The 23563-nt window shown below is 50.0% G+C and overlaps 1 protein-coding gene across 1 annotated transcript in view; it reads right to left on the bottom strand.

Moving 5' to 3' along the window:
• Positions 1 to 5275: 5275 nt before the first annotated feature.
• The window catches only part of LOC102123281 (acetylserotonin O-methyltransferase), a 30057-nt gene continuing 11769 nt past the window's right edge, over positions 5276 to 23563 (bottom strand). The window contains exons 2-8 of the mRNA XM_045384386.3: positions 23101 to 23275; positions 21297 to 21426; positions 18156 to 18224; positions 15671 to 15789; positions 14076 to 14216; positions 6783 to 6905; positions 5276 to 5553 (exon numbers count right to left, since the gene is read on the bottom strand). Of these exons, the coding sequence (XP_045240321.3) occupies positions 5342 to 5553; positions 6783 to 6905; positions 14076 to 14216; positions 15671 to 15789; positions 18156 to 18224; positions 21297 to 21426; positions 23101 to 23275 (969 nt within the window). The 3' untranslated portion in view covers positions 5276 to 5341. The remainder of the gene's footprint in view (positions 5554 to 6782; positions 6906 to 14075; positions 14217 to 15670; positions 15790 to 18155; positions 18225 to 21296; positions 21427 to 23100; positions 23276 to 23563) is intronic.

The raw sequence follows: 23563 nt of genomic DNA, 5'->3' as shown, positions 1-23563 counted from the left end.
CGGGCGCGGTGGCTCACGCCTGTAATCGCAACACTTTGGGAGATGGAGGCGAGCGAATCACGAGATCAGGAGTTCGAGACCAGCCTGGCCAACGTGGTGAAACCCCATCTCTACTAAAAATACAAACAAATGCCAGGCGTGGTAGCACGCACCTGTAATCCCAGCACTTTGGGAGGTCGAGGCAGGCGGATCACCTGAGGTCAGGAGTTCAAGACCAGCCTGACCAACATGGCGAAACCCCGTCTCTAGTAAAAATACAAAAAAATTAGCCGGTCGTGGTGGTGGGCACCTGTCATCCCAACTACTCGGGAGGCTGAGGCAGGAGAATCGCTTGAACCCAGGAGGCGGAGGTTGCAGTGAGCCAACATCGTGCCTTTGCACTCCAGCCTGGGCGACAGAGCAAGATTCCGTCTCAAAAAAAAACAAAACAAAACAAAACAAAAAAAAACAAAAAAATTAGCCGGGCGTGGTGGCAGGTGCCTATAACCCCAGCTACTGGGAGGCTGAAGCAGGAGAATCACTTGAACCCAGGAGGCAGAGGTTGCAGTGAGCCAACATCATCATGCCTTTGCACTCCAGCCAGGGGGACAGTGCGAGACAACACCTCAAAAAAAAAAAAAAAAAAAAAAAAAAGGTGGCAAAGCAATAGGGTCGCGGTGGCGGTTTGCTTTTCCCCCATTCGTGGTCCCCCCAGCCCTGCCTGCCTCTGACAGGTGCAATCTTGGAGCGAACGGAGCTGGGTTCCATCGGCTGCTCCATGCTGCCACCTGCTGGCGGGCGCCGGTGCACGCTCTTCCGGCAGGGCCCACCTGTTGCCATGGCAACAAGAGGGTTTGCCTGAAGAAGTGGGCTGTCCAGTTCTCACCTATATCTACAAACACCATTCCAGCCCAGGCGGGCTGCACGCATGAGCCTGCTGCACTTTAGGGGTGGCCACAGCGCTTATAATGTTTTTTTAGAGGGTGAGGAACCTATATACACACACACAGGGAGGCTCCTTGACTTCCAGTGGGGTGACCTCCCCACGAGTCCATCGTGGTTCCACATCCCCTAACTCAAAAATGCACTGAGTATCTTGATGCACGGACCGTAAAGCTGAAAAGTTGCAAAATCAACCATCGTAAGCTGGAAACCATCGGTATGTATTCACGTCTACACACACTTTTTAAAAATTCATTTATTTTGAGACGGAGTCTCGCTCTGTGCCCCAGGCTGGAGGGCAGTGGCACGACCTCGGCTCACTGCAACCTCCGCCTCCCGAGTTCAAGCGATTCTCCTGCCTCAGCCTCCTGAGCAGCTGGGACTACAGGCGCCCGCCACCACGCCCGGCTAATTTTTTGTATTTTTAGTAGAGGTGGGGTTTCATCTTGTTAGCCAGGATGGTCTCGATCTCCTGACCTTGTGATCCACCCACCTCGGCCTCCCATAGTGCTGGGATTGCAGACATGAGCCACCGCGCCCGGCCTACACACGCTTTCATTATTAAAATATTGCAGGCTAGGTGCGATGGCTCACGCCTGTAATCCCAGCACTATGGGGTGCCGAGATGGGTGGATCACAAGGTCAGGAGGTCCAGACCAGTGTGGCCAAGATGGTGAAACCCTGTCTCTACTAAAAATACAAAAATTAGCTGAGTGTGGTGGCATGTACCTGTAATCCCAGCTACTCAGCAGGCAGAGGCAGAAGAATTACTTGAACCCAGGAGACAGAGGTTGCAGTGAGCTGAGATCATACCACTGCACTACAGCCTGGGCAACAGAGTGAGTCTCCATCTCAAAAAAAAAAAAATTGCAGTTTAATATAGGATAAACAAATGTATAAAGACAGAGAAAACAATGGTTACCACCCAAATGCCCATCAAGGATAGATTGGAGTAAGAAAATGTGGTAGATATACACCATGGAATACTATGCAGCCATAAAAAGGAACGAGACCATGTCCTTTGCTGGGACGTGGATGGAGCTGGAAACCATTATCCTCAGCAAACTCACACAGGAACAGAAAACCAAACACCGCATGTTCTCACTCATAAGTGGGAGTTGAACAATGAGAACACATGGACACAGGGAGGGGAACAACACACACTGGGGCCTTTTGCAGGCACAGAGGGCAGTAGAGCATCAGAAAAAAAAGAGCTAATGCATGCTGGACTTAATACCTAGCTGATGGATTCATCCAGGCAGCAAGCACTACGGCATACCTTTACCCAGGTAACAAACGTGCACATCCTACACGTGCCCCCCACAACTTGAAATTGAAATTAAAATGAGAAAAATAATCATTGGACTAGACTTACAAAATGATTTTGGGGAGAAAAAAAGAGAAAGAAAGAACACTAGCTACCCATGGTTGGGGGTAGGTGAAATGGGGAGTTATTCCTTAAGGGCTATGAGATTCTGTCTGGGGTGATGAAGAAAAGTTGAGACAGCTGTAGAACATTATGAATGTATTTCAATGCTGCCATAGAAAAGGATGAGTTCATGACCTTTGCAGGGACATGGATGAAGCTGGAAACCATCATCCTCAGCAAACTGACACAGGAACAGAAAACCAAACACCGCATGTTCTCACTCATAAGTGGGAGTTTAACAATGAGAACACATGGACACAGGGAGGGGAACATCACACACCAGGGCCTGTCAGAGGGTAGGGGGCTGGGGGAGGGAGAGCATTAGGAGAAATACCTAATGCATGCAGGGCTTAAAACCTAGATGACAGGTTGACAGGTGCAGCGAACCACCATGGCACATGTAAACCTATGTAACAAACCTGTACATTCTGCAAATGTATCCCAGGACTTAAAGTAAAATCAATAAAATAAAATAAAAAACATTATGAATGTATTTAATGCTACGGAACTGTATGCTTAAAAATGGTCAAAATGGCAAATGGTATATTATGTCTACATTACCACCATAAACATATAAGAATTGATTGCAATTTCTTCCTTAAGGCTAGAACAAAACAAATCCAATTGTTAGAAATCAAAGGCAAAACAACCTGCCCTAGTTGCTAATGTAACATGAGAGTGTAAAGGAAAAAAATGCTGGCTCGTTGAAGTGGTATAATATGCCAGTATGGACACCTTTGTCCTGCCTCTCACTGTGATACTCGGTGTCAGAAAAGAATTCAAGCCCAACCAACCAAAGAGAAACTTTACACTGCGGAGTCTTTGGAAGGATAAAAAAAAATCCCGAAAAGATGCATCGACACAACTTTACTGCAAGGCCGGGCACGGTGGATCACACCTGTAATCCCAGCACTTTGGGAGGCCGAGGCAGGCAGATCACGAGGTCAGGAGATCGAGACCAGCCTGGCCAATATGGTGAAGTCTCCTTCTCTACTAAACATAATAAAATTAGCTGGGCATGCTGGCGCGCGCCTGTCATCCCAGCTACTTGGGAGACTGAGGCAGGAGAATCATTTGAACCTGGAAGGCAGAGGATACAGTGAACCAAGATAGCGTCACTGCACTCCAGCCTGGATGACAGAGTGAGACTCTGTCTCAAAAACAAAACAAAACAAAACGACTACAACAAAAACTTGACTGTAATAGAAGGAAACATACGAGCCTCCTGTAGGTGTTATCACTCATAAGTTTCACTTCACAAATGGCCATTTTGAGGGAGCCCCAAAGACAGCAATTATTCTTAAATTATAGAGTTGATCAACCAAAGGTCAATCATAGTAGTGTCAGCAATGCTGAAAAAATGGTGGCGTTTTTTGTTTTGTATTGTTTTGTTTTGTTTCTGAGATGGAGTTTCACTCTTGTTGCCCAGGCTGGAGTGCAATGGCACGATCTCGGCTCACCGCAACCTCCACCTCTCGGGTTCAAGTGATTCTCCTGCCTCAGCCTCCCAAGTAGCTGGAATTACAGGCGTACCCCACCACATCCGACTACTTTTTTGTATTTTTAGTAGAGACGGGGTTTCTCCATGTTGGTCAGGCTGGTCTCGAACTGCTAACCTCAGGTGATCCACCTACCTCGGCCTCCCAAAGTGCTGGGATTACAGGCGTGAACCACCACGCCTGGCCGTCTCTTTTTTTTTTATAAGTACATCAGTCATATTGGATTTTGAGCTCACCCTAATGATCTCATCTTAACTTGATTTCATCAGCAAAGATCTTACTTCTTTTTTTTTTTTTTTTTTTTTGAGACAGAGCTTCACTCTTGTTGCCCAGGCTGGAGTGCAGTGGCACAATCTCAGCTCACCAGAACCTCTGCCTCCCAGGTTCAAGCGATTCTCCTGCCTCAGCCTCCCTAGTAGCTGGGATTACAGGCATGTGCCACCATGCCCAGCTAATTTTGTATTTTTAGTAGAGACAGGGTTTCTCCATGTTGATCAGGCTGGTCTCAAACTCCCAACCTCAGGTGATCTGCCCTCCTGGGCCTCCCAAAGTGCTGGGATGACAGGCATGACCCACCGTGCCCGGCCGATCTTACTTCTCAATAAGATCCCATTCACAGGTTCCAGGAGCCACAGCCTGGACAGATCTTTTGGGGGACAGAATTCAACCCACGACAACTTGCTTTGACAATTATTCCATTTGTTTTGTTTTCTCATCTTTTTAGTTGGAAAAAAAAAAAAGCGTTTAGACTGAGAGTAAAGAAAGTACCAAAATCATCTAAAACGTACACTAGAGGAAAACAAGAAGTAGAAAACCTTGTTGACATCATGGAAGAGGCCCAGGGAGAGATGGGTACGAGATTGGCAGGAGGGAAATCTTTGCCTCCTCGGTAACATCTTCTGCTGATTTCTCTGTATCCACAGATGGGGCGTGATCTAATCTGACGGCAAATGCCTGTGTTCTCATGGCGGCTGCATGGAAAGATTTGAGTACAGATCCATATAGGAGAGACAGACAGGACTGTCTGAGGCAGAAAGAGAGACAGAAAGCTTGTCTCACGGTTGAACACTTCTCACTGTTGAAATGGCATCACTAATACATCACAGAGCTGTGCAAGGCAGCCTGAAAGGAGAGCCTCATATTTCATAGACACCCATTGTTGCTACATCCATCACTGGCGCCAAAGTTCTGTTCAGGATGAAGCTTCTAACAGACACCTCTCAAGGTGAACACTGCAGCCCCACCTTAAAGCATGAAGAGGACCCAAACATTGCCTACGGTCAATGTCAAAGCTGAGCTCTCCCACCCCCATCAGTGTGGTCCTCAGTAAAGCCCGGGAAACAATCTACAAAGTAGAGGCAGTCCAACCCTGTCCATAGAAACCTCCAGTCACTTATCGTGTGAACACCAAGAACAAGAAGCCACTGGAGATACATCTCTTTATTATTATGTCTTGTGTGCTTTGATGGTAGTTCCAGATCACAAGAAAAAGTTATTTCCTGACTAAAATGGCATCATAAATGGCTCCTGTTTTCTTAAACTGGAAGTCTCTGAAGCCAGCAGAGGAGAGGAGCATGTGGTAGTGGGTGGGGGTCCTCTCCTGCCCTTCTGTCTGCACAAGCATGTTCAGAGAGTAGAGCTGCGTGAGCAGAGGGCCCCGCCTGTCTTCATCCAGGAGGCTTTCAATTACCAGAATGCCACCACCTAGAAAGGGAGGGGCACAGTCCACATCACACACACAGACTGTGCCAAAGTCCCAGTGAACCATAAGGACAAACAGACTTCAGAGGACAGTCAGGGCACTGTCTCCATCACACACTCAGAGGCTGTGCCCACGTCTTTATGGAATATCACAGAATAGACGGACCTCACAGAACAGACAGCAGGGACACTGTCCCCTTCACACACACACAGAGGCTGTACCCACGTCCTCATGAACCATCAGGATGAGTGGACCTCACAGGAGAACTGGGACACTGTCTCCAACACAGACACAGAGGCTGTACCCACGTCCTCATGAACCATCAGGATGAGTGGACCTCACAGGAGAACTGGGACACTGTCCCCAACACACACACAGAGGCTGTGCCCACGTCCTCGTGAACCATCAGGATGAGTGGACCTCACAGGAGAACTGGGACACTGTCCCCAACACACACACAGAGGCTGTACCCACGTCCTCATGAACCATCAGGATGAGTGGACCTCACAGGATAGCTAGGACACTGTCCCAATCTCACACACAGAGGGTGTGCCCACGTCCTCATAGACCATCAGGATGAGTGGACCTCACAGGAGAGCTAGGACTCTGTCTCCTTGACACACACACAGAGGCTGTGCCCACATCCTCATGAATCATCAGGATGAGTGGACCTCACAGGAGAGCTGGGACACTGTCCCCATCTCACACACACAGGCTGTGTCCACATCCTCATGGACCATCAGGATGGGTGGACCTCACAGGAGAGCTGGGACACTGTCTCCTTCACACACACACACAGAGGCTGTGTCCACGTCCTCATGGACCATCAGGATGGGTGGACCTCACAGGAGAACTGGGACACTGTCCCCTTCACACACACAGAGGCTGTGCCCACATCTTCATGGACCATCAGGATAGGTGGACCTCAGAAGTCAGTGAGGCACTGTCCTCATGACACACACAAATACTAGCCTAATTCTGAAACAGTTTCACCAAAGTGAGGCCACTGAAGTTTCAGAGGACCTTTCACTTTTTCCATCTTTATGTGGTTTTATCAATAGAAGAGAAATTAGGACTCTATTTCTTGTAGGTAGTTATCTAAAAGGAAAGCCTTTTGGCAGGATGTCTACACTTACCTGTGGGATGATTTCAGTGCCTGCCTTCTCAATGTGACTCGTGTAGTTCTGCCCCGAGTCACAAGCACAGCTGATATGCAAACCCTACAGCTTACCTGGCTTGCAAGTATGGTAGACCCTCTCCAGCAGGTGTGAACATTTTCCATCTGCCCAGTCATGGAGGATCCTGGCCAGGATGTACAGATCTGCTTCCGGAAGAGGGTCTTTAAAGAAATCCCCTGGAACACAGGGCAATAGGACAGGCACCCTGAGGTCAGCCTGCCATCCAATCCCATTTGACTAAACCTATTTCAGGTACAAAAGGTCACCGGGATGGGTCATACCTTTCCCAGGTCTTCCAGGCTAGTGACCTGCAGATCTAGCCTTGAAAAACAAAAAGGCTCAGGAGAAAGATAAGAAAATACTGAATGATATGTGTCTCCAACACACACACACAGAGGCTGTGCTCACGTCCTCATGAACCATCAGGATGGGTGGACCTCACAGGAGAACTGGGACACTGTCCCCTTCACACACAGAGGCTGTGCTCACGTCCTCATGGACCATCAGGATACGTGGACCTCACAGGAGAGCTGGGACACTGTCCCCAACACACACACAGAGGCTGTGCTCACGTCCTCATGGACCATCAGGATGGGTGGACCTCACAGGAGAACTGGGACACTGTCCCCTTCACACACAGAGGCTGTGCTCACGTCCTCATGGACCATCAGGATACGTGGACCTCACAGGAGAGCTGGGACACTGTCCCCAACACACACACAGAGGCTGTGCTCACGTCCTCATGAACCATCAGGATGGGTGGACCTCACAGGAGAACTGGGACACTGTCCCCTTCACACACAGAGGCTGTGCTCATGTCCTCATGGACCATCAGGATGGGTGGACCTCACAGGAGAACTGGGACACTGTCTCCTTCACACACAGAGGCTGTGCTCACGTCCTCATGGACCATCAGGATGGGTGGACCTCACAGGAGAACTGGGACACTGTCCCCAACACACACACAGAGGCTGTACCCACATCCTCATGGACCATCAGGATGGGTGGACCTCACAGGAGAACTGGGACACTGTCCCCAACACACACACAGAGGCTGTACCCACATCCTCATGGACCATCAGGATGGGTGGACCTCACAGGAGAACTGGGACACTGTCTCCTTCACACACAGAGGCTGTGCTCACGTCCTCATGGACCATCAGGATGGGTGGACCTCACAGGAGAGCTGGGACACTGTCTCCTTCACACACAGAGGCTGTACCCACGTCCTCATGAACCATCAGGATGGGTGGACCTCACAGGAGAACTGGGACACTGTCCCCAACATACACACACAGAGGCTGTGCTCACGTCCTCATGGACCATCAGGATGGGTGGACCTCACAGGAGAACTGGGACACTGTCCCCTTCACACACAGAGGCTGTGCTCACGTCCTCATGGACCATCAGGATACGTGGACCTCACAGGAGAGCTGGGACACTGTCCCCAACACACACACAGAGGCTGTACCCACATCCTCATGGACCATCAGGATGGGTGGACCTCACAGGAGAACTGGGACACTGTCCCCAACACACACACAGAGGCTGTACCCACATCCTCATGGACCATCAGGATGGGTGGACCTCACAGGAGAACTGGGACACTGTCTCCTTCACACACAGAGGCTGTGCTCACGTCCTCATGGACCATCAGGATGGGTGGACCTCACAGGAGAGCTGGGACACTGTCTCCTTCACACACAGAGGCTGTACCCACGTCCTCATGAACCATCAGGATGGGTGGACCTCACAGGAGAACTGGGACACTGTCCCCAACATACACACACAGAGGCTGTGCTCACGTCCTCATGGACCATCAGGATGGGTGGACCTCACAGGAGAACTGGGACACTGTCCCCTTCACACACAGAGGCTGTGCTCACGTCCTCATGGACCATCAGGATACGTGGACCTCACAGGAGAGCTGGGACACTGTCTCCTTCACACACAGAGGCTGTACCCACGTCCTCATGAACCATCAGGATGGGTGGACCTCACAGGAGAACTGGGACACTGTCCCCAACATACACACACAGAGGCTGTGCTCACGTCCTCATGGACCATCAGGATGGGTGGACCTCACAGGAGAACTGGGACACTGTCCCCAACACACACACAGAGGCTGTACCCACGTCCTCATGAACCATCAGGATGGGTGGACCTCACAGGAGAACTGGGACACTGTCTCCAACACACACACAGAGGCTGTACCCACATCCTCATGGACCATCAGGATGGGTGGACCTCACAGAAGAACTGGGACACTGTCCCCAACACACACACAGAGGCTGTACCCACATCCTCATGGACCATCAGGATGGGTGGACCTCACAGGAGAACTGGGACACTGTCTCCTTCACACACAGAGGCTGTGCTCACGTCCTCACGGACCATCAGGATGGGTGGACCTCACAGAAGAACTGGGACACTGTCCCCAACACACACACAGAGGCTGTACCCACATCCTCATGGACCATCAGGATGGGTGGACCTCACAGGAGAACTGGGACACTGTCTCCTTCACACACAGAGGCTGTGCTCACGTCCTCACGGACCATCAGGATGGGTGGACCTCACAGGAGAGCTGGGACACTGTCCCCAATACACACAGAGGCTGTGCCCACGTCCTCATGGACCATCAGGATGGGTGGACCTCTCTCCTTCTCCTTTAAAAAATCATGTTATGATTTCTTTTTTGTTTTGTTGTTTTGTTTGAGATGGAGTTTTGCTCTTGTCGCCCAGGCTGGAGTGCAATGGCCCGATCTCAGCTCACCACCACCTCCACCTCCTGGGTTCAAGCGATTCTCTTGCCTCAACCTCCCAAGTAGCTGGGATTACAGACATGCACCACCACACCGGGCTAATTTTTGTATTTTTAGTCGAGACAGGATTTCTCCACGTTGCTGAGGCTGGTCTCGAACTCCCAACTTCAGGTGATCCGCCCGCCTCAGTCTCCCAAAGTGCTGGGATTACAGGTGTGAGCCACCATGCCTGGCCCGTGTTGTGATTTCTTTCTTTCTGATGTCTCCTGCAAAAGTACACCTGCTATTATGACTCAAAGCCGTGGATTCCAGGAGGCCCTGGGAATTCGGTCAGCACCTGCTATCTGATGAGTTGAACCGAACCTCCAGTCAAGACCCGTTCCCAGATTTGGAGTAAACACCGAAGAGTCACCCTGTATCTTTTACGTGTGTGATGTCAAACACTCAAGTCTCGTCATACGTTTCCTGCAAAGTCATAAGGTGCCAAACTTGGGAGAGATCTTGGTGAGCTCTGTGCAGGAAAGAGTTAACTCAGGCCAGGCGCGGTGGCTCACGCCTGTCATCCCAGAACTTTGGGAGGCCGAGGCAGGTGGATCACAAGGTCAGGAGATCGAGACCATCCTGGCTAATACGGTGAAACCCTATCTACTAAAAATACAAAAATTAGCTGGGCATGGTGGTGGGTGCCTATAATCTCAGCGACTTAGGAGGCTGAGGCAGAGAACTGCTTGAACCGGGAGGCATAGGTTGCAGTGAGCTGAGACAGCGCCACTGCACTCCAGACTGGTCGACAGAGCGAGACTCCACTTCAAAAAATAAATAAATAAATAAATTTCTTTTTAAAAAAAAGGCCGGACACGGTGGCTCACACCTATAATCCCAGCACTTTGGGAGCCTGAGGTGGGCAGATCACAAGGTCAGGGGATCAAGATCATCCTGGCTAACACGGTGAAACCCCGTCTCTACTAAAAATACAAAAAAATATTAGCCGGGCCTCATGGCGGGCCGCTGTAGTCCCAGCTACTGGGGAGGCTGAGGCAGGAGAATGGCATGAACCCAGGAGGCGGGGCTTGCAGTGGGTCGAGATCGCACCACTGCACTCCGCCTGGGTGACAGAGCAAGACTCCGTCTCAAAAAAAAAAAAAAAAAAAAATTAGCTGGATATGGTGGCACATGTCTGTAGTCTCAGGTACTCGGGAGGCTGAGGCAGGAGAATCTCTTGAATCTGGGAGGTGGAGTTTGCAGTGAGCCAAAATCCCGCCACTGCACTCCAGCCTGGGCGACAAGAGCGAAACTCAGTCAAGAAAAAAGGGGGGGGTGGGGGGGAGGGGAGGGGGGAGGGGGAGGGAGGGGGAGGGAAGGGGAGGGAAGGGAAGGAAAGGGAAGGGAAGGGAGAGAAAAGAAAAGAAAAAAGAAAAGAAAGAAGGAGGGAGGGAGGGAAGGAAGGAGGGAGGGAGGGAAGGAAGGAAGGAAAGAGAGAGAAAGAAAGAAAGAAGAGAAAGAAAGGAAAGAAAGAGAAGAAAGGAAGGAAGGAAAGAAGGAAGGAAGGAAGGAAGGAAGGAGAAATGATGTGACTATGTGTCACAGAAAGCAGGCAGTTTGCCTGGGGTCTCGTGGTAAATGGAACTCACGTGCAGCTTCCAGATTCCAACCCTGGGTGCTTCCCATTAAACCATAAGGTATCCTAACAGTTGTTCAGGTTGCAAAACCATGAACAAAAAAAACATTTTCTCTCAGGTCCTATCCAACCAACAAGTGTTGCTACAAACTCTTTCATTTTTTTTATTTTTTTATTTTTGAGATAAGGTCTCGCTCTGTCGCCCAGGCTGGAGTGCAGTGGCACGATCATGGCTCACTGCAGCCTGCACCTGCCACGCTCAGGCGATCCTCCCATTTCGACCTCCGGAACAGCTGGGGCCACAGCTGTGCACGGCTACACCTGGCTAATTTTTTTTTTTTTTTTTTTTTTTTGTAGAGACAGGGTCTCACCATGTTACCCAGGCTGATGGTAAACTTCTGAACTCAAGTGAGCCACCCACCTCAGCCTCCTAAAGTGCTTGGATGACAAGCAGGGGTCACTGCCCTGGGCCTTACCTCTTTTTTTTTTTTTTTTTTTGAGACAGAGTCTCACACTGTCGCCCAGGCTGGAGTGCGGTGGCACCATCTGGGCTCACTGCAAGCTCCGCCTCCCAGGTTCACGCCATTCTCCTGCCTCAGCCTCCACAGTAGCTGGGACTACAGGTGCCTGCCACCTCGCCCGGCTAATTTTCTTTTTTAATTTTTAGCAGAGACGGGGTTTCTCCGTCTTAGCCAGGATGGTCTCGATCTCCTGACCTCGTGATCCACCCGCCTCGGCCTCCCAAAGTGCTGGGATTACAGGCGTGAGCCACCACAGTGGGCCTGGACCTTAACAATCTGAGAAAGTAGCATGAAAACAGGACAATGGACGCTGTAATAGGAAATCTTAAAGCCTTCTTCATCCAACTCAGGACCTTGGCATACGCTGATTGCTCCTAAAACAAGGCTTTATTTTTTTAAGATGTCCTGGATCTTGGCTCACTGCAACCTCCACCTCCCAGTTCAAGTGATTCTCCTACCTCAGCCTCAAGTAGCTGGGACTACGGGTGCACACCACCCTCCCCAGCTAATTTTTTGTATTTTTAGTAGAGACGGGGTTTCACCGTGTCAGCCAGGATGGTCTCGATCTCTTGACCTTGTGATCCGCCCACCTCGGCCTCCCAAAGTGCTGGGATTACAGGCGTGAGCCACCGCGCCCGGCCAGCGTGCTGTTTCTTTCACATAAACCAGGTTCTTCTCATCCTTCAGGTCTCATCTCAGCCTCTCGTGACCAAGCTAGTTCGATTTAATGTTTTTTCCATGGAATACAACTCAGTCATAAAACGGAAAGAAATAATGCCTTCGCAGCAACTTGGATGGAGCTGGAGGCCACCGTTTTACATGAAGGAACTCAGGAATGAAAAAAAAAATTGGATGTTTTCACTTACAAGTGGGAGCTAAGATACGAAGATGCAAAGACATACAAATGAGACAAAGAATTTCGGGGACTCAGGGTGAAATGTGGGAGGTGGGTGAGGGATAAAAGACTCTCAAAAAAAAAAAAAAAAAGAAAAGAAAAAGAAAAGTCGGGCACGATGGTTCACGCCTGTCATCCCAGCACTTTGGGAGGCTGAGGCGGGCAGATCGCCCGAGGTCAGGAGTTTGAGACCGGCCTGTCCAACATGATGAAATCCCACCTGTACTAAAAATTACAAAATTTAGTCAGGTGTGTGGTAGCAGGCACCGTCATCCCAGCTACTCAGGAGGCTGAGGCAGGAGAATTGCTTGAACTGGGGAGGTGGTGGGTGCAGAGAGCCGAGATGGTGCCACTATACTCCAGCTTGGGCGACAGATGCAAACTTTGTCTCAAAAATAAATAAATAAAATAAAATAATTTTTTAAAAACAGTACATATTGAGTACACTGCACATGGCTCAGGGGATGGGTGTAACAAAATGTCAGAATTCACCACTAAAAAACTCACCTGGTTGGGCACGGTGGCTCACACCTGTCATCCCAGCACTTTGGGAGGCCGAGGTGGGTGGATCACCTGAGGCTGGGAGTTCAAGACCAGCCTGGCCAACATGGTGAAGCCCCGTTTATACTAAAAATACAAAACTAGCCGGGCGTGGTGGGGGGCACCTGTAATCCCAGCTACTTGGGAGGCTGAGGCAGGTAAATCACTTGAAGCCGGGAGGTGGAGGTTGCAGTGAGCCGAGATTGCACCACTGAACTCCAGCCTGTAATCCCAGCAGTTCAGGAGGCCGAGGTGGGCAGATCACCTGAGGTCGGGAGTTTGAGACCAGCCTGGCCAACATGGGGAAACCCTGTCTCTACTAAAAGTTCAAAAATTAGCCGGGCGAGGTGGCGGGCGCCTGTCATCCCAGCTACTCGGGAGGCTGAGGCAGGAGAATCGCGTGAACCCGGGAGGTGGAGGTTGCAGTGAGCTGACATTGCACCACTGCACGCCAGCCTGGGGGACAGAGCAAGACTCTGTATCAAATAATAATAATGATAATAATAATTGTAAGAAAGCTGTATACCTACACACAGCTTTCCATCCATCATGAGTAACAGACAGTGTGGAGTTGAGGGTGTTGTTGGGAGCAAGAAGAAAACCACAACAGGCCAGGCGTGGTGGCTCACACCTGTCATCCCAGCACTTTGGGAGGCCGAGACGGGCGGATCATGAGGTCAGGAGATCGAGACCATCCTGGCTAACATGGTGAAACCCCGTCTCTACTAAAAATACAAAAAACTAGCCGGGCGAGGTGGCGGGCGCCTGTAGTCCCAGCTACTCGGGAGGCTGAGGCAGGAGAATGGTGTGAACCCGGGAGGCGGAGCTTGCAGTGAGCTGAGATCCGGCCACTGCACTCCAGCCTGGGCAACAGAGCGAGACTCTGTCTCAAAAAAAAAAAAAAAATCGCATGACGTCTTCATCATCTCCCAGAAGCGTCCAGCCACACCCCGTGCTCGGAGAAACCATGAGACACGTCTCTGCTTCCCTGACAGACACCAACACACCTTCCTGGAGGTGAATGTCTTCCTCCTCCGGGAATGAGAAGTGCTGCTTTGCCGTCCGCACCACTTCTGGGACGTCGAAAACGGTGACCTTACATCCAGGATACAGAGACAGGCATTCCTTCGCCAGAGCTCCAGGGCCACCTGGAAGACGACAAAACGTGTCTGGCCCCCAGAGATGAACCGGGAAGACGTCACTCGCCCTCCACGCACCGTGGACCCATGAAGGGTTCAAACCAGGAACTTGGGTCCTTCCACCGTGTCTGGTCTTCGACACCAGCCTGGCCAAAGTGGCAAAACTCCGTGTCTATCAAAAAATACAAAAATTAGCCTGCCGTGGTGGCGGACGCCTGTGATCCCAGCTACTCGGGAGGCTGAGGCAGGAGAATCGCTTGAACCCGGGAGGCGGAGGTTGCAGTGAGCTGAGATCACACCACTGCACTCCAGCCTGGGCGATAGAGCAAGATTACATCTAAAAAATAAAATAAAATATAGGGGCTGGGCACGGTGGCTCACGCCTGTCATCCCAGCAGTTTGGGAGGCCGAGGCGGGTCAATCACGAGGTCAAGAGATACAGAGCAGCCTGGCCAATATGGCAAAATCCCGTCTCTATTTAAAAATCCAAAAATTAGCCTGGCATAGCGGCGTGCACCTGTAATCCCAGCTACTCGGGAGGCTGGGGCGGGAGAATTGCTTGACCTGGGAGGCGGAGGTTTGCAGTGAGCTGAGATCACACCACTGTACTCCAGCCTGGGCAATAGAGCAAGATTACATCTAAAAAAAAGATAAAATATAGGGGCCAGGCATGGTTGCTCACGCCTGTCATCCCAGCATTTTCGGAGGCCAAGGCAGGTGGATCACGAGGTCAAGAGATACAGACTAGCCTGGCCAACATGGCAAAACCCCGTCTTTATTTAAAAAATCCAAAAATTAGCCTGGCATAGTGGCGGGCACCTGTAATCCCAGCTACTTGGGAGGCTGGGGCAGGAGAATTGCTTGACCTGGGAGGCGGAGGTTGCAACGAACCGAGATCGCACCACTGTACTCCAGCCTGGGCAATAGAGCAAGATTACATCTAAAAAAAAGATAAAATAGAAATAAAAGAAAAGCGTGCTTGCAGCGGAGATGTTTGCTGACTCTAGGAAGTGCCCAGTGCCGGGAGGAATGATTCCTCCAAGACCAGAAATCCCCTACATGTCAAAGCATCAGAATGCAGAAAATAAAAGCCATTGTTAGGCCGGGCGCGGTGGCTCACACCTGTCATCCCAGCACTTTGGGAGGCCGAGGCGGGCACAGCTCATGATGTCAAGAGATCGAGACCAACATGGTGAAACCCTGTCTCTACTAAAAATACAAAAAATTAGCCGGGTGGGGGAGCTTGCACCTGTAGTCCCAGCTACTCTGGAGGCTGAGGTGGGAGAATTGCTTGAACCTGGGAAGCGGAGGTTGCAGTGAGCTGAGATCGTCCCACTGCACTCCAGCCTGGGTGACAGAGCGAGACTCCATCTCAAAAAAAAAAAAAAAAGACATTGCTAACACGCTCCCTACAGAGAACAGGAGACACGGCTGTGAGGTATTGGGGGTTGGGGGGTACCTACCACCAAGGTCGCACATAAGTGGGAACCCCGAAAGGTCAAAGGCGGTGAGCACGCTTCTCCCGTTGACGCTCCAGACCTCCTGCAGAGCTTGCATGAACTGCAGCCGCTCACCCTCAGACCTGGTGTGCAAAGCCATGCTCGTGAAGACGGTGAAGATCCGGGCAAGCCTCCAGAGCAAGGGCGTACATAACCCCCTGCTGAGAACAGAGCTGTACCCCACAGGTGCACCTGAGGGCTTCGTATGTGTGAGATGGAACACGGAGTCATTTGGGATGGGGGAACCAAAGACAAAGAGGTCGGCCACCAAAGGGTACGCAGCTCTGGGAAACCCGGGGTCGAGTCAGAACGCATCATTGTTCTCTGGATGGGAAGGGATTTCTATCCGAAGAGGAGTTTAGATGTTTTCTAAGGGGAAAGTCGATAATATGTCCCCCCACCCACAGAGCTCAGCTCCAGAGGACAAATCCAGGAAGGGTGGGGGTCCACATATCCTGGGGCAGGGGCCCCAGAAGGTGGGAATTCAGGTGGTGGGGGAAGAGGCTAGAGAAAAGGCAGGAACTAGTAAGGGAGGGAGGTGAGATGGAGCCAAGGACAGCTGGACACGGAGGCGGACAGAGCTCATGTGTTGCAAGCTCCCTCTCTCCTCCTGTCCTCTTTAAAGAGCCTGCTGCGGGGGTTTGCCTCAGAGTAATGAGGGCTGAAAAACTGCCTCTTAGGTACCAGAGTCACTATTCAGGTGATGACCACACTAAAAGCCCAGGCTCCACACCGCAACACGTAAGCATGGAAGAGACGGGGACTTGTGCCCACTAAACAGATACATATATACACATATACGTACACATGTATACATATATTCACATATGTATGAAGAAAGGAAGGAAGAAGGAGAAAAAGAAAAAAGGAAAGAAGAAAGGAAAGGAGAGAAAGAAAGAAAGAGAGAGAAAGAAAGAAAAGAAAAAAGAAAGGAAATGAGGAAGGAAGGAGGGAAGGAAGGAAGGAAGGAAAAGAAAGAAATGGGTGAGGGAGGGAGGAAAGGAGAGAGGGTGGGTGGGAGGGAAGGAAGGAAGGACTAAGGGAAGGGGGGAAGGAAGGAAGTGAGGGAGGGAAGTAGAGAGGGTGGGAGGGAGGGAAGGGAGGAAGGAAGGAGACAGGGAGGGAGGAAGGGAGAAAGGAAAGAAGGTAGGAAGGAAAAAAAAGAAACAAGGAAAAGAAAGAAAGAAAGAGAGAAAGAAAGAAAGACTGAAAGGAGAAGAGAGGAGGAAAAAAGGAGGGGAAATATGGGGCATGAAAACGGAAGACGAGAGAAAGGAGAAGACGGGAGAGGAGAAGGAGAGAGGCAGGCGAAGGGAGGCGACGGGAGAGGTAGAAATGAAAAGAGAGGAGAGAAGGGAAGAGAAAGAAAGGAGGAAAGAGAGGAGAAAGGAAGAGGAAAAGAAGAGAAAGAGGATGAAAGGGGATGGGAGGGAAAAGGAGAGGAGAGGAAAGAAGAGAGTGAAGAAGAGAGAAGGGAGAGGAGACAAGAGAGGGAAGATGGGAGAGAGGAGGGGGGAGGTGGAGAGAAAAAGAGAGGAGAGAAGGAAAAGGAGAGAAAGAGAGGAGGACAGAAGAGGAAGAGAGGGAACAGGATGGAAGGAGAGGAGAGGGGAGGGGAATAGAGGGGAGAGGAGGGGAGGAGAGGAGAGGCTGGGGGGCAGGCAAACCCCTCAGGCATCCCCTTGTCCTTCATACGCTTCTCTACTGCATGCCTCAGCTGGAACACTGGACCGGCCCATCAATCCACCTCCACCTTGGAATTCCAGGTAAGAGCTTCAGGCAAAGGCCAAAGCTGTGTCCACGTCCACAAAGCAAAGTGAAGAACTGGGGTCTCCCCTGGCCTCACCTTCACCTCTGACCAAATCAAAAACTGGGCCTCTATTTTCTTTCTTTCTTTCTTTCTTTTTGAGATGGAGTTTCACTCTTGTTGCCCAGGCTGGAGTGCAATGGCGTGATCTCAGCTCACTGCAACCTCCACCTCCCAGGTTCAAGCGGTTCTCCTGCCTCAGCCTTCCGAGTAGCTGGGATTACAGGTGCACACCACCACACCCGGTTAACTTTTGTATTTTTAGTAGAGACGGGGTTTCACCGTGTTGGCCAGGCTGGTCTCGAACTCCTGACCTCAGGTGATCCGCCCACCTCGGCCTCCCAAAGTGCTGGGATGACAGACGTAAGCCACCTCGCCTGGCCGGTGCCTCCATGTTCTACATAAACACTGAGTTTGTGAGTAGTCCTTTGGAAGGAAGGGTCAAGTTGCAGCCACTCAACAACTGGATCCATTCGAACATCAGAATCTGGGATGGTAGTGGGGGTGGGGGGTGTTATTTTAAACTAAATGGTGACTTCCTCCTGGGTTATCCCGTTTGAGTACATTGATTGGGTCTCCTAAGTCCTTTAGAAATAAACACAATCTTATCTGAGTTGTTGGTTTCAAAGTGATGGGTGTTACCTGTAGATGGCTTTAAAAAGGTCTTCAGCGGGAACGCCAAACGTCTGCAGGTACTGGTTCTTTCCTTCTCTAAGAAAAGAGAGGGAAGGCTGCTGTTTAACTACCTCATCTCATCTCATCATCTCATCTCACCTCATCATCTTATCTCATCATCTCATCTCACCTCATCATCTTATCTCATCTCATCATCTCATCTCATCTCATCTCATCTCATCATCTCATCTCATCTCATCTCATCATCTCATCATCTCATCTCATCTCATCATCTCATCATCTCATCTCATCATCTCATCTCACCTCATCATCTTATCTCATCATCTCATCTCACCTCATCATCTTATCTCATCTCATCATCTCATCTCATCTCATCTCATCATCTCATCATCTCATCTCATCTCATCATCTCATCTCATCATCTCATCTCATCATCTCATCTCATCTCATCATCTTATCTCATCTCATCATCTCATCTCATCTCATCATCTCATCTCATCATCTCATCTCATCTCATCATCTCATCTCATCATCTCATCTCATCATCTCATCTCACCTCATCATCTTATCTTATCATCTCATCTCACCTCATCATCTTATCTCATCTCATCATCTCATCTCATCTCATCATCTCATCTCATCATCTCATCTCATCATCTCATCTCATCTCATCATCTCATCTCATCATCTCATCTCATCTCATCATCTCACCTCATCATCTCATCTCATCTCATATCTCATCTCATCTCATCATCTCATCTCATCATCTCATCTCATCATCTCATCTCATCTCATCATCTCATCTCATCTCACCTCACCTCACCTCACCTCATCATCTCATCTCATCTCATCTCATCTCATCATCTCATCTCATCTCATCATCTCATCTCATCATCTCATCTCATCTCATCTCATCTCATCATCTCATCTCATCATCTCATCTCATCTCATCTCATCTCATCTCATCTCATCTCATCATCTCATCTCACCTCATCATCTCATCTCATCATTTCATCTCATCTCATCATCTCATCTCATCATCTCATCTCATCTCATCATCTCACCTCATCTCATCATCTCATCTCATCTCATCATCTCATCTCATCTCATCATCTCATCTCATCATCTCATCTCATCTCATCTCATCTCATCATCTCATCTCATCTCATCATCTCACCTCATCTCATCATCTCATCTCATCTCATCATCTCATCTCATCATCTCATCTCATCTCATCTCATCATATCTCATCACATCTCATCTCATGTCATCTCATCATCTCATCTCATCTCATCATCTCATCTCATCATCTCATCTCATCATCTCATCTCATCATCTCACCTCATCATCTCATCTCATCATCTCACCTCATCATCTCATCTCATCTCATCATCTCATCTCATCATCTCATCTCATCATCTCATCTCATCATCTCATCTCATCATCTCATCTCATCTCATCTCATCATCTCACCTCATCTCATCATCTCATCTCATCATCTCATCTCATCTCATCATCTCATCATCTCATCTCATCTCATCATCTCATCTCATCATCTCATCTCATCATCTCATCTCATCTCATCTCATAATCTCACCTCATCTCATCATCTCATCTCATCTCATCATCTCATCTCATCTCATCATCTCATATCATCTCATCTCATCATATCTCATCACATCTCATCTCATGTCATCTCATCATCTCATCTCATCTCATCATCTCATCTCATCATCTCATCTCATCATCTCATCTCATCATCTCATCTCACCATCTCATCTCATCTCATCATCTCATCTCATCATCCATCTCACCTCACCTCATCTCATCATCTCATGTCATCTCATCTCATCATCTCACCTCATCTCATCATCTCATCTCATCATCTCATCTCATCATCTCACCTCACGTCACCTCACCTCACCATACCATCTCATCTCATCTCATCATCTCATCTCATCTCACCATCTCATCTCATCTCATCTCATCTCATCTCATCTCATCTCATCATCTCATCTCATCTCATCTCATCTCATCTCATCTCAGTCGCCCAGGCTGGAGTGCAATGGCATGATCTCGGCTCACTGCAACCTCTGCCTCCAAGGTTCATGCTATTCTCCTGCCTCAGCCTCCCGAGTAGCTGGGACTACAGGCGCCCGCCACCGCACCCGGCTAATTTTTGTATTTTTAGTAGAGACGGGGTTTCACCATGTTGGTCAGGCTGGTCTTGAACTCCTGACCTCTTGATCTGCCCGCGTTGGCCTCCCAAAGTGCTGGGATTACAGGTGTGAGCCACCGTGCCCGGCCTTATCTTATTTTATGAGATGGAGTCTCGCTCTGTCGCCCAGGCTGGAATTCTATGGCACTATCTTGGCTCACTGCAATCTCCGACTCCTGGGTTCAAGCGATTCTCCCGCCTCAGCCTCCTGAGTAGATGGGACTATAGGCACCCACCACCACACCTGGCTAATTTTTTGTATTTTTAGTAGAGATGGAAGTTTCACTGTGTTGGTCAGGCTGGTCTCGAACTCCTGACCTCAAGTGATCTGCCCACCTCGGCCTCCCAAAGTGCTGGGATGACAGGCGTGAGTCACCGCACCCGGCCACACCAGGTGATTTCTACCGTCTGCTCTGGGTGAGCAACTCTAGCAATTCCATGATTGGTTCTGCAAGAAATCTGCCATTTCAGGCTGGGTGAGGTGAGATGGTGCCACTGCACTCCAGACTGGTCGACAGAGTGAGATTCCATTCAAAAAATAAATAAATAAATAAATATATATATATATTTTTTTAAAAAGGCTGGGTGCGGTGTCTCACGCCTATAATCCCAGCACTTTGGGAGGCTGAGGTGGGCAGATCACCGGAGGTCAGGAGATTGAGACCATCCTGGCTAACATGGCGAAACCCCGTCTCTAGCTGGACGTGGTGGCAGGTGTCTGTAGTCCCAGCTACTCGGGAGGCTGAGGCAGGAGAATGGCTTGAACCCAGGAGGCGGAGGTTGCAGTGAGCCAAGACTGTACCACTGCACTCCAGCCTGGGTGACAGAGTGAGACTCCGTCTCAAAAAAAAAAAAAAAACTTTCCCTTTCACCTCCTCCAATGCCCCTTCACCAGCCCCCCGGGGGTACCACCTGGATGCAGTCCCCACCTCACAGCATCTGCCAGGTGGCCCCAGCACCCGTAACTGGTCCTGCCCATGTACTTTAGCAGGTTGCATTGTGAGGTCGGGCTGACCCTGGTCAGGTAGGCGCTGGACAGCTCTGTGTTTTGATAGAAAGCTGAAACACACAAAAAAGAACAGGGAGAAAGCAGTGAGATTCCGAGTCCCTGCTGGCGGACGCTCCCCAGCTCACCAACGTGGTGATTTCCACATGATTCCTGCCTGGGAGCGCCAACACCCGCACAGCTGGGGCATTCTGTGGAAGGCACAAAGGTGACCTGGGGCAGCTGGCACCCCCGTCAGGTTCGGTTTAGACAAATCCCATCAAGAGTTTTGGGTGGAGGAAGTACAAATGCAGTTGAACCACGAGAGAAAACACACATTACATTTCCCAGAGTGTCTAAAATAACATATTGAGGCTGGGCACGGTGGTTCACACCAGTCATCCTAGCACTTTGGGAGGCCGAGGCAGGTGGATCACCTGAGGTCAGGAGTTCGAGACCAGCCTGGCCAACAGGGCGAAATCCTGTCTCTACTAAAAATACAAAAACTAGCCTGGCCAGGTGGCAGGCGCCTGTAATCTCAGCTACTGGGGAGGCTGAGGCAGGAGAATCGCTTGAACCCGGGAGGCAGAGGTTGCAGTGAGCCGAGATTGCACCGCTGCAGTCCAGCCTGGGCAACAGAGCGAGACTCTGTCTCAAAAACAGAGCGAGAGGGCCGGGCATGGTGGCTCACTCCTGTAATCCCAGCACTTTGGGAGGTCGAGGCAGGTGGATCACCTGAGATCAGGAGTTTGACACTAGCCTGGCCAACATGCTGATACCCCATCTCTACTAAAAATACAAAAATTAGCCAGGTGTCGCGGCTCACGCCTGTAGTCCCAGTTACTCAGGAGGCTGAGGCAGGAGAATCGCTTGAACCGGGGAGGCAGAGGTTACAGGGAGCCAAGATCTCACCATTGTACTCCAGCCTGGGGACAGAGTGAAACTCCGTCTCAAAAAAAAAAAAAAGAAAGAAAGAAACCCCATCATTCGCATAACATCTCTGGCTGTTTTTTGTGTGTGTGTATGGTTTTGTTTTTTGTTTTGTTTTGTTTTGACACAGGACCAATCCTCCTGCCTCAGCCTCCTGAGTAGCTGGGACCACAGGCGTGTACCACGACTCCCTGTTCATTTTTGTATTATTATTATTATTATTATTATTATTATTTTGAGATGCAGTCTTGCTCAGTTACCCAGGCTCACCGCAACCTCTGCCTCTCAGGTTCAAGCAATTCTTCTGTTTCAGCTTTCCGAATAGCTGGGACCACAGGTGTATACCACCTCTCCCAGTTAATTTTTCTGTCTTTTTTAGAAATGGGGTCTTGCGACGTGGCCCAGGCTGCTCTCGAACTCCTGGGCTCAAGGAATCCCCCAGCCTGTGCCTCGCACTCTGGCAGCTTTGACGTCCCCAGGGCAGACCTCGGTAGCTACGACACAAACCACACGAACCCCCAAACCTGCAAATACAGATGGAATCTCGCTCTGTCACCCAGGCTGGAGTGCAGGGGTGCGATCTCGGCTCACTGCAACCTCTGCCTCCCGGGTTCACGCCGTTCTCCTGCCTCAGCCTCCCCAGTAGCTGAGAAGACAGGCGCCCGTCACCACGCCTGGCTAATGTTTTGTATTTTTTTAGTAGAAATGGGGTTTCGCGGTGTTAGCCGGGATGGAGACGGTCTGGCTTTGTACAAAACACATGGGCTGCAGAGGGTGGCCCGCTTAAAATGCCTCCTTCAAAACACTCATGTCCTCACCTTTTCCTGCCCTCGTCTCCACTTTCAACAGCTTCAGGGACACGCAGGTGTCCAGCAGGAGCTCTGTCCCGTGGGAGCTGGCCTCCACACCTGCAGCCACTGCTGCCACGTCCAGGGGCCCTGGGGCCTCGGCGAGAAGGTCGAACACCCCCAGCTCGCAAGCGGCGAAGAGAACCTTGAAGGAGGAGCAGAAATAAAAGGTCAGCGCTCAGCCTGACCCTGGGAACCCATGGCCACAGAAACACCCCATAGGACGCCAGGCTGGGGAGGAACGCATTGTTTTATTTACATTTTTATTCATCTCTTTCTTTCTTTCTTTTTTTGAGACGGAGTCAAATGAGGTTGCACCACTATGGAAAACAGGCATTTTTATTTATTTATTTATTTATGTATGTTAATTTATGTATGTATTTTGAGATGACGTCCCACTACATTGCCCAGGCTGGAGTGCAGTGGCGCCATC

The sequence above is a fragment of the Macaca fascicularis genome, chromosome Y (genome assembly GCF_037993035.2).
Source record: "Macaca fascicularis isolate 582-1 chromosome Y, T2T-MFA8v1.1".
Classification (NCBI taxonomy): domain Eukaryota; kingdom Metazoa; phylum Chordata; class Mammalia; order Primates; family Cercopithecidae; genus Macaca; species Macaca fascicularis.
Note: the sequence above shows the minus strand (reverse complement) of the source record. Positions and strands in the feature narration are given on the sequence as shown.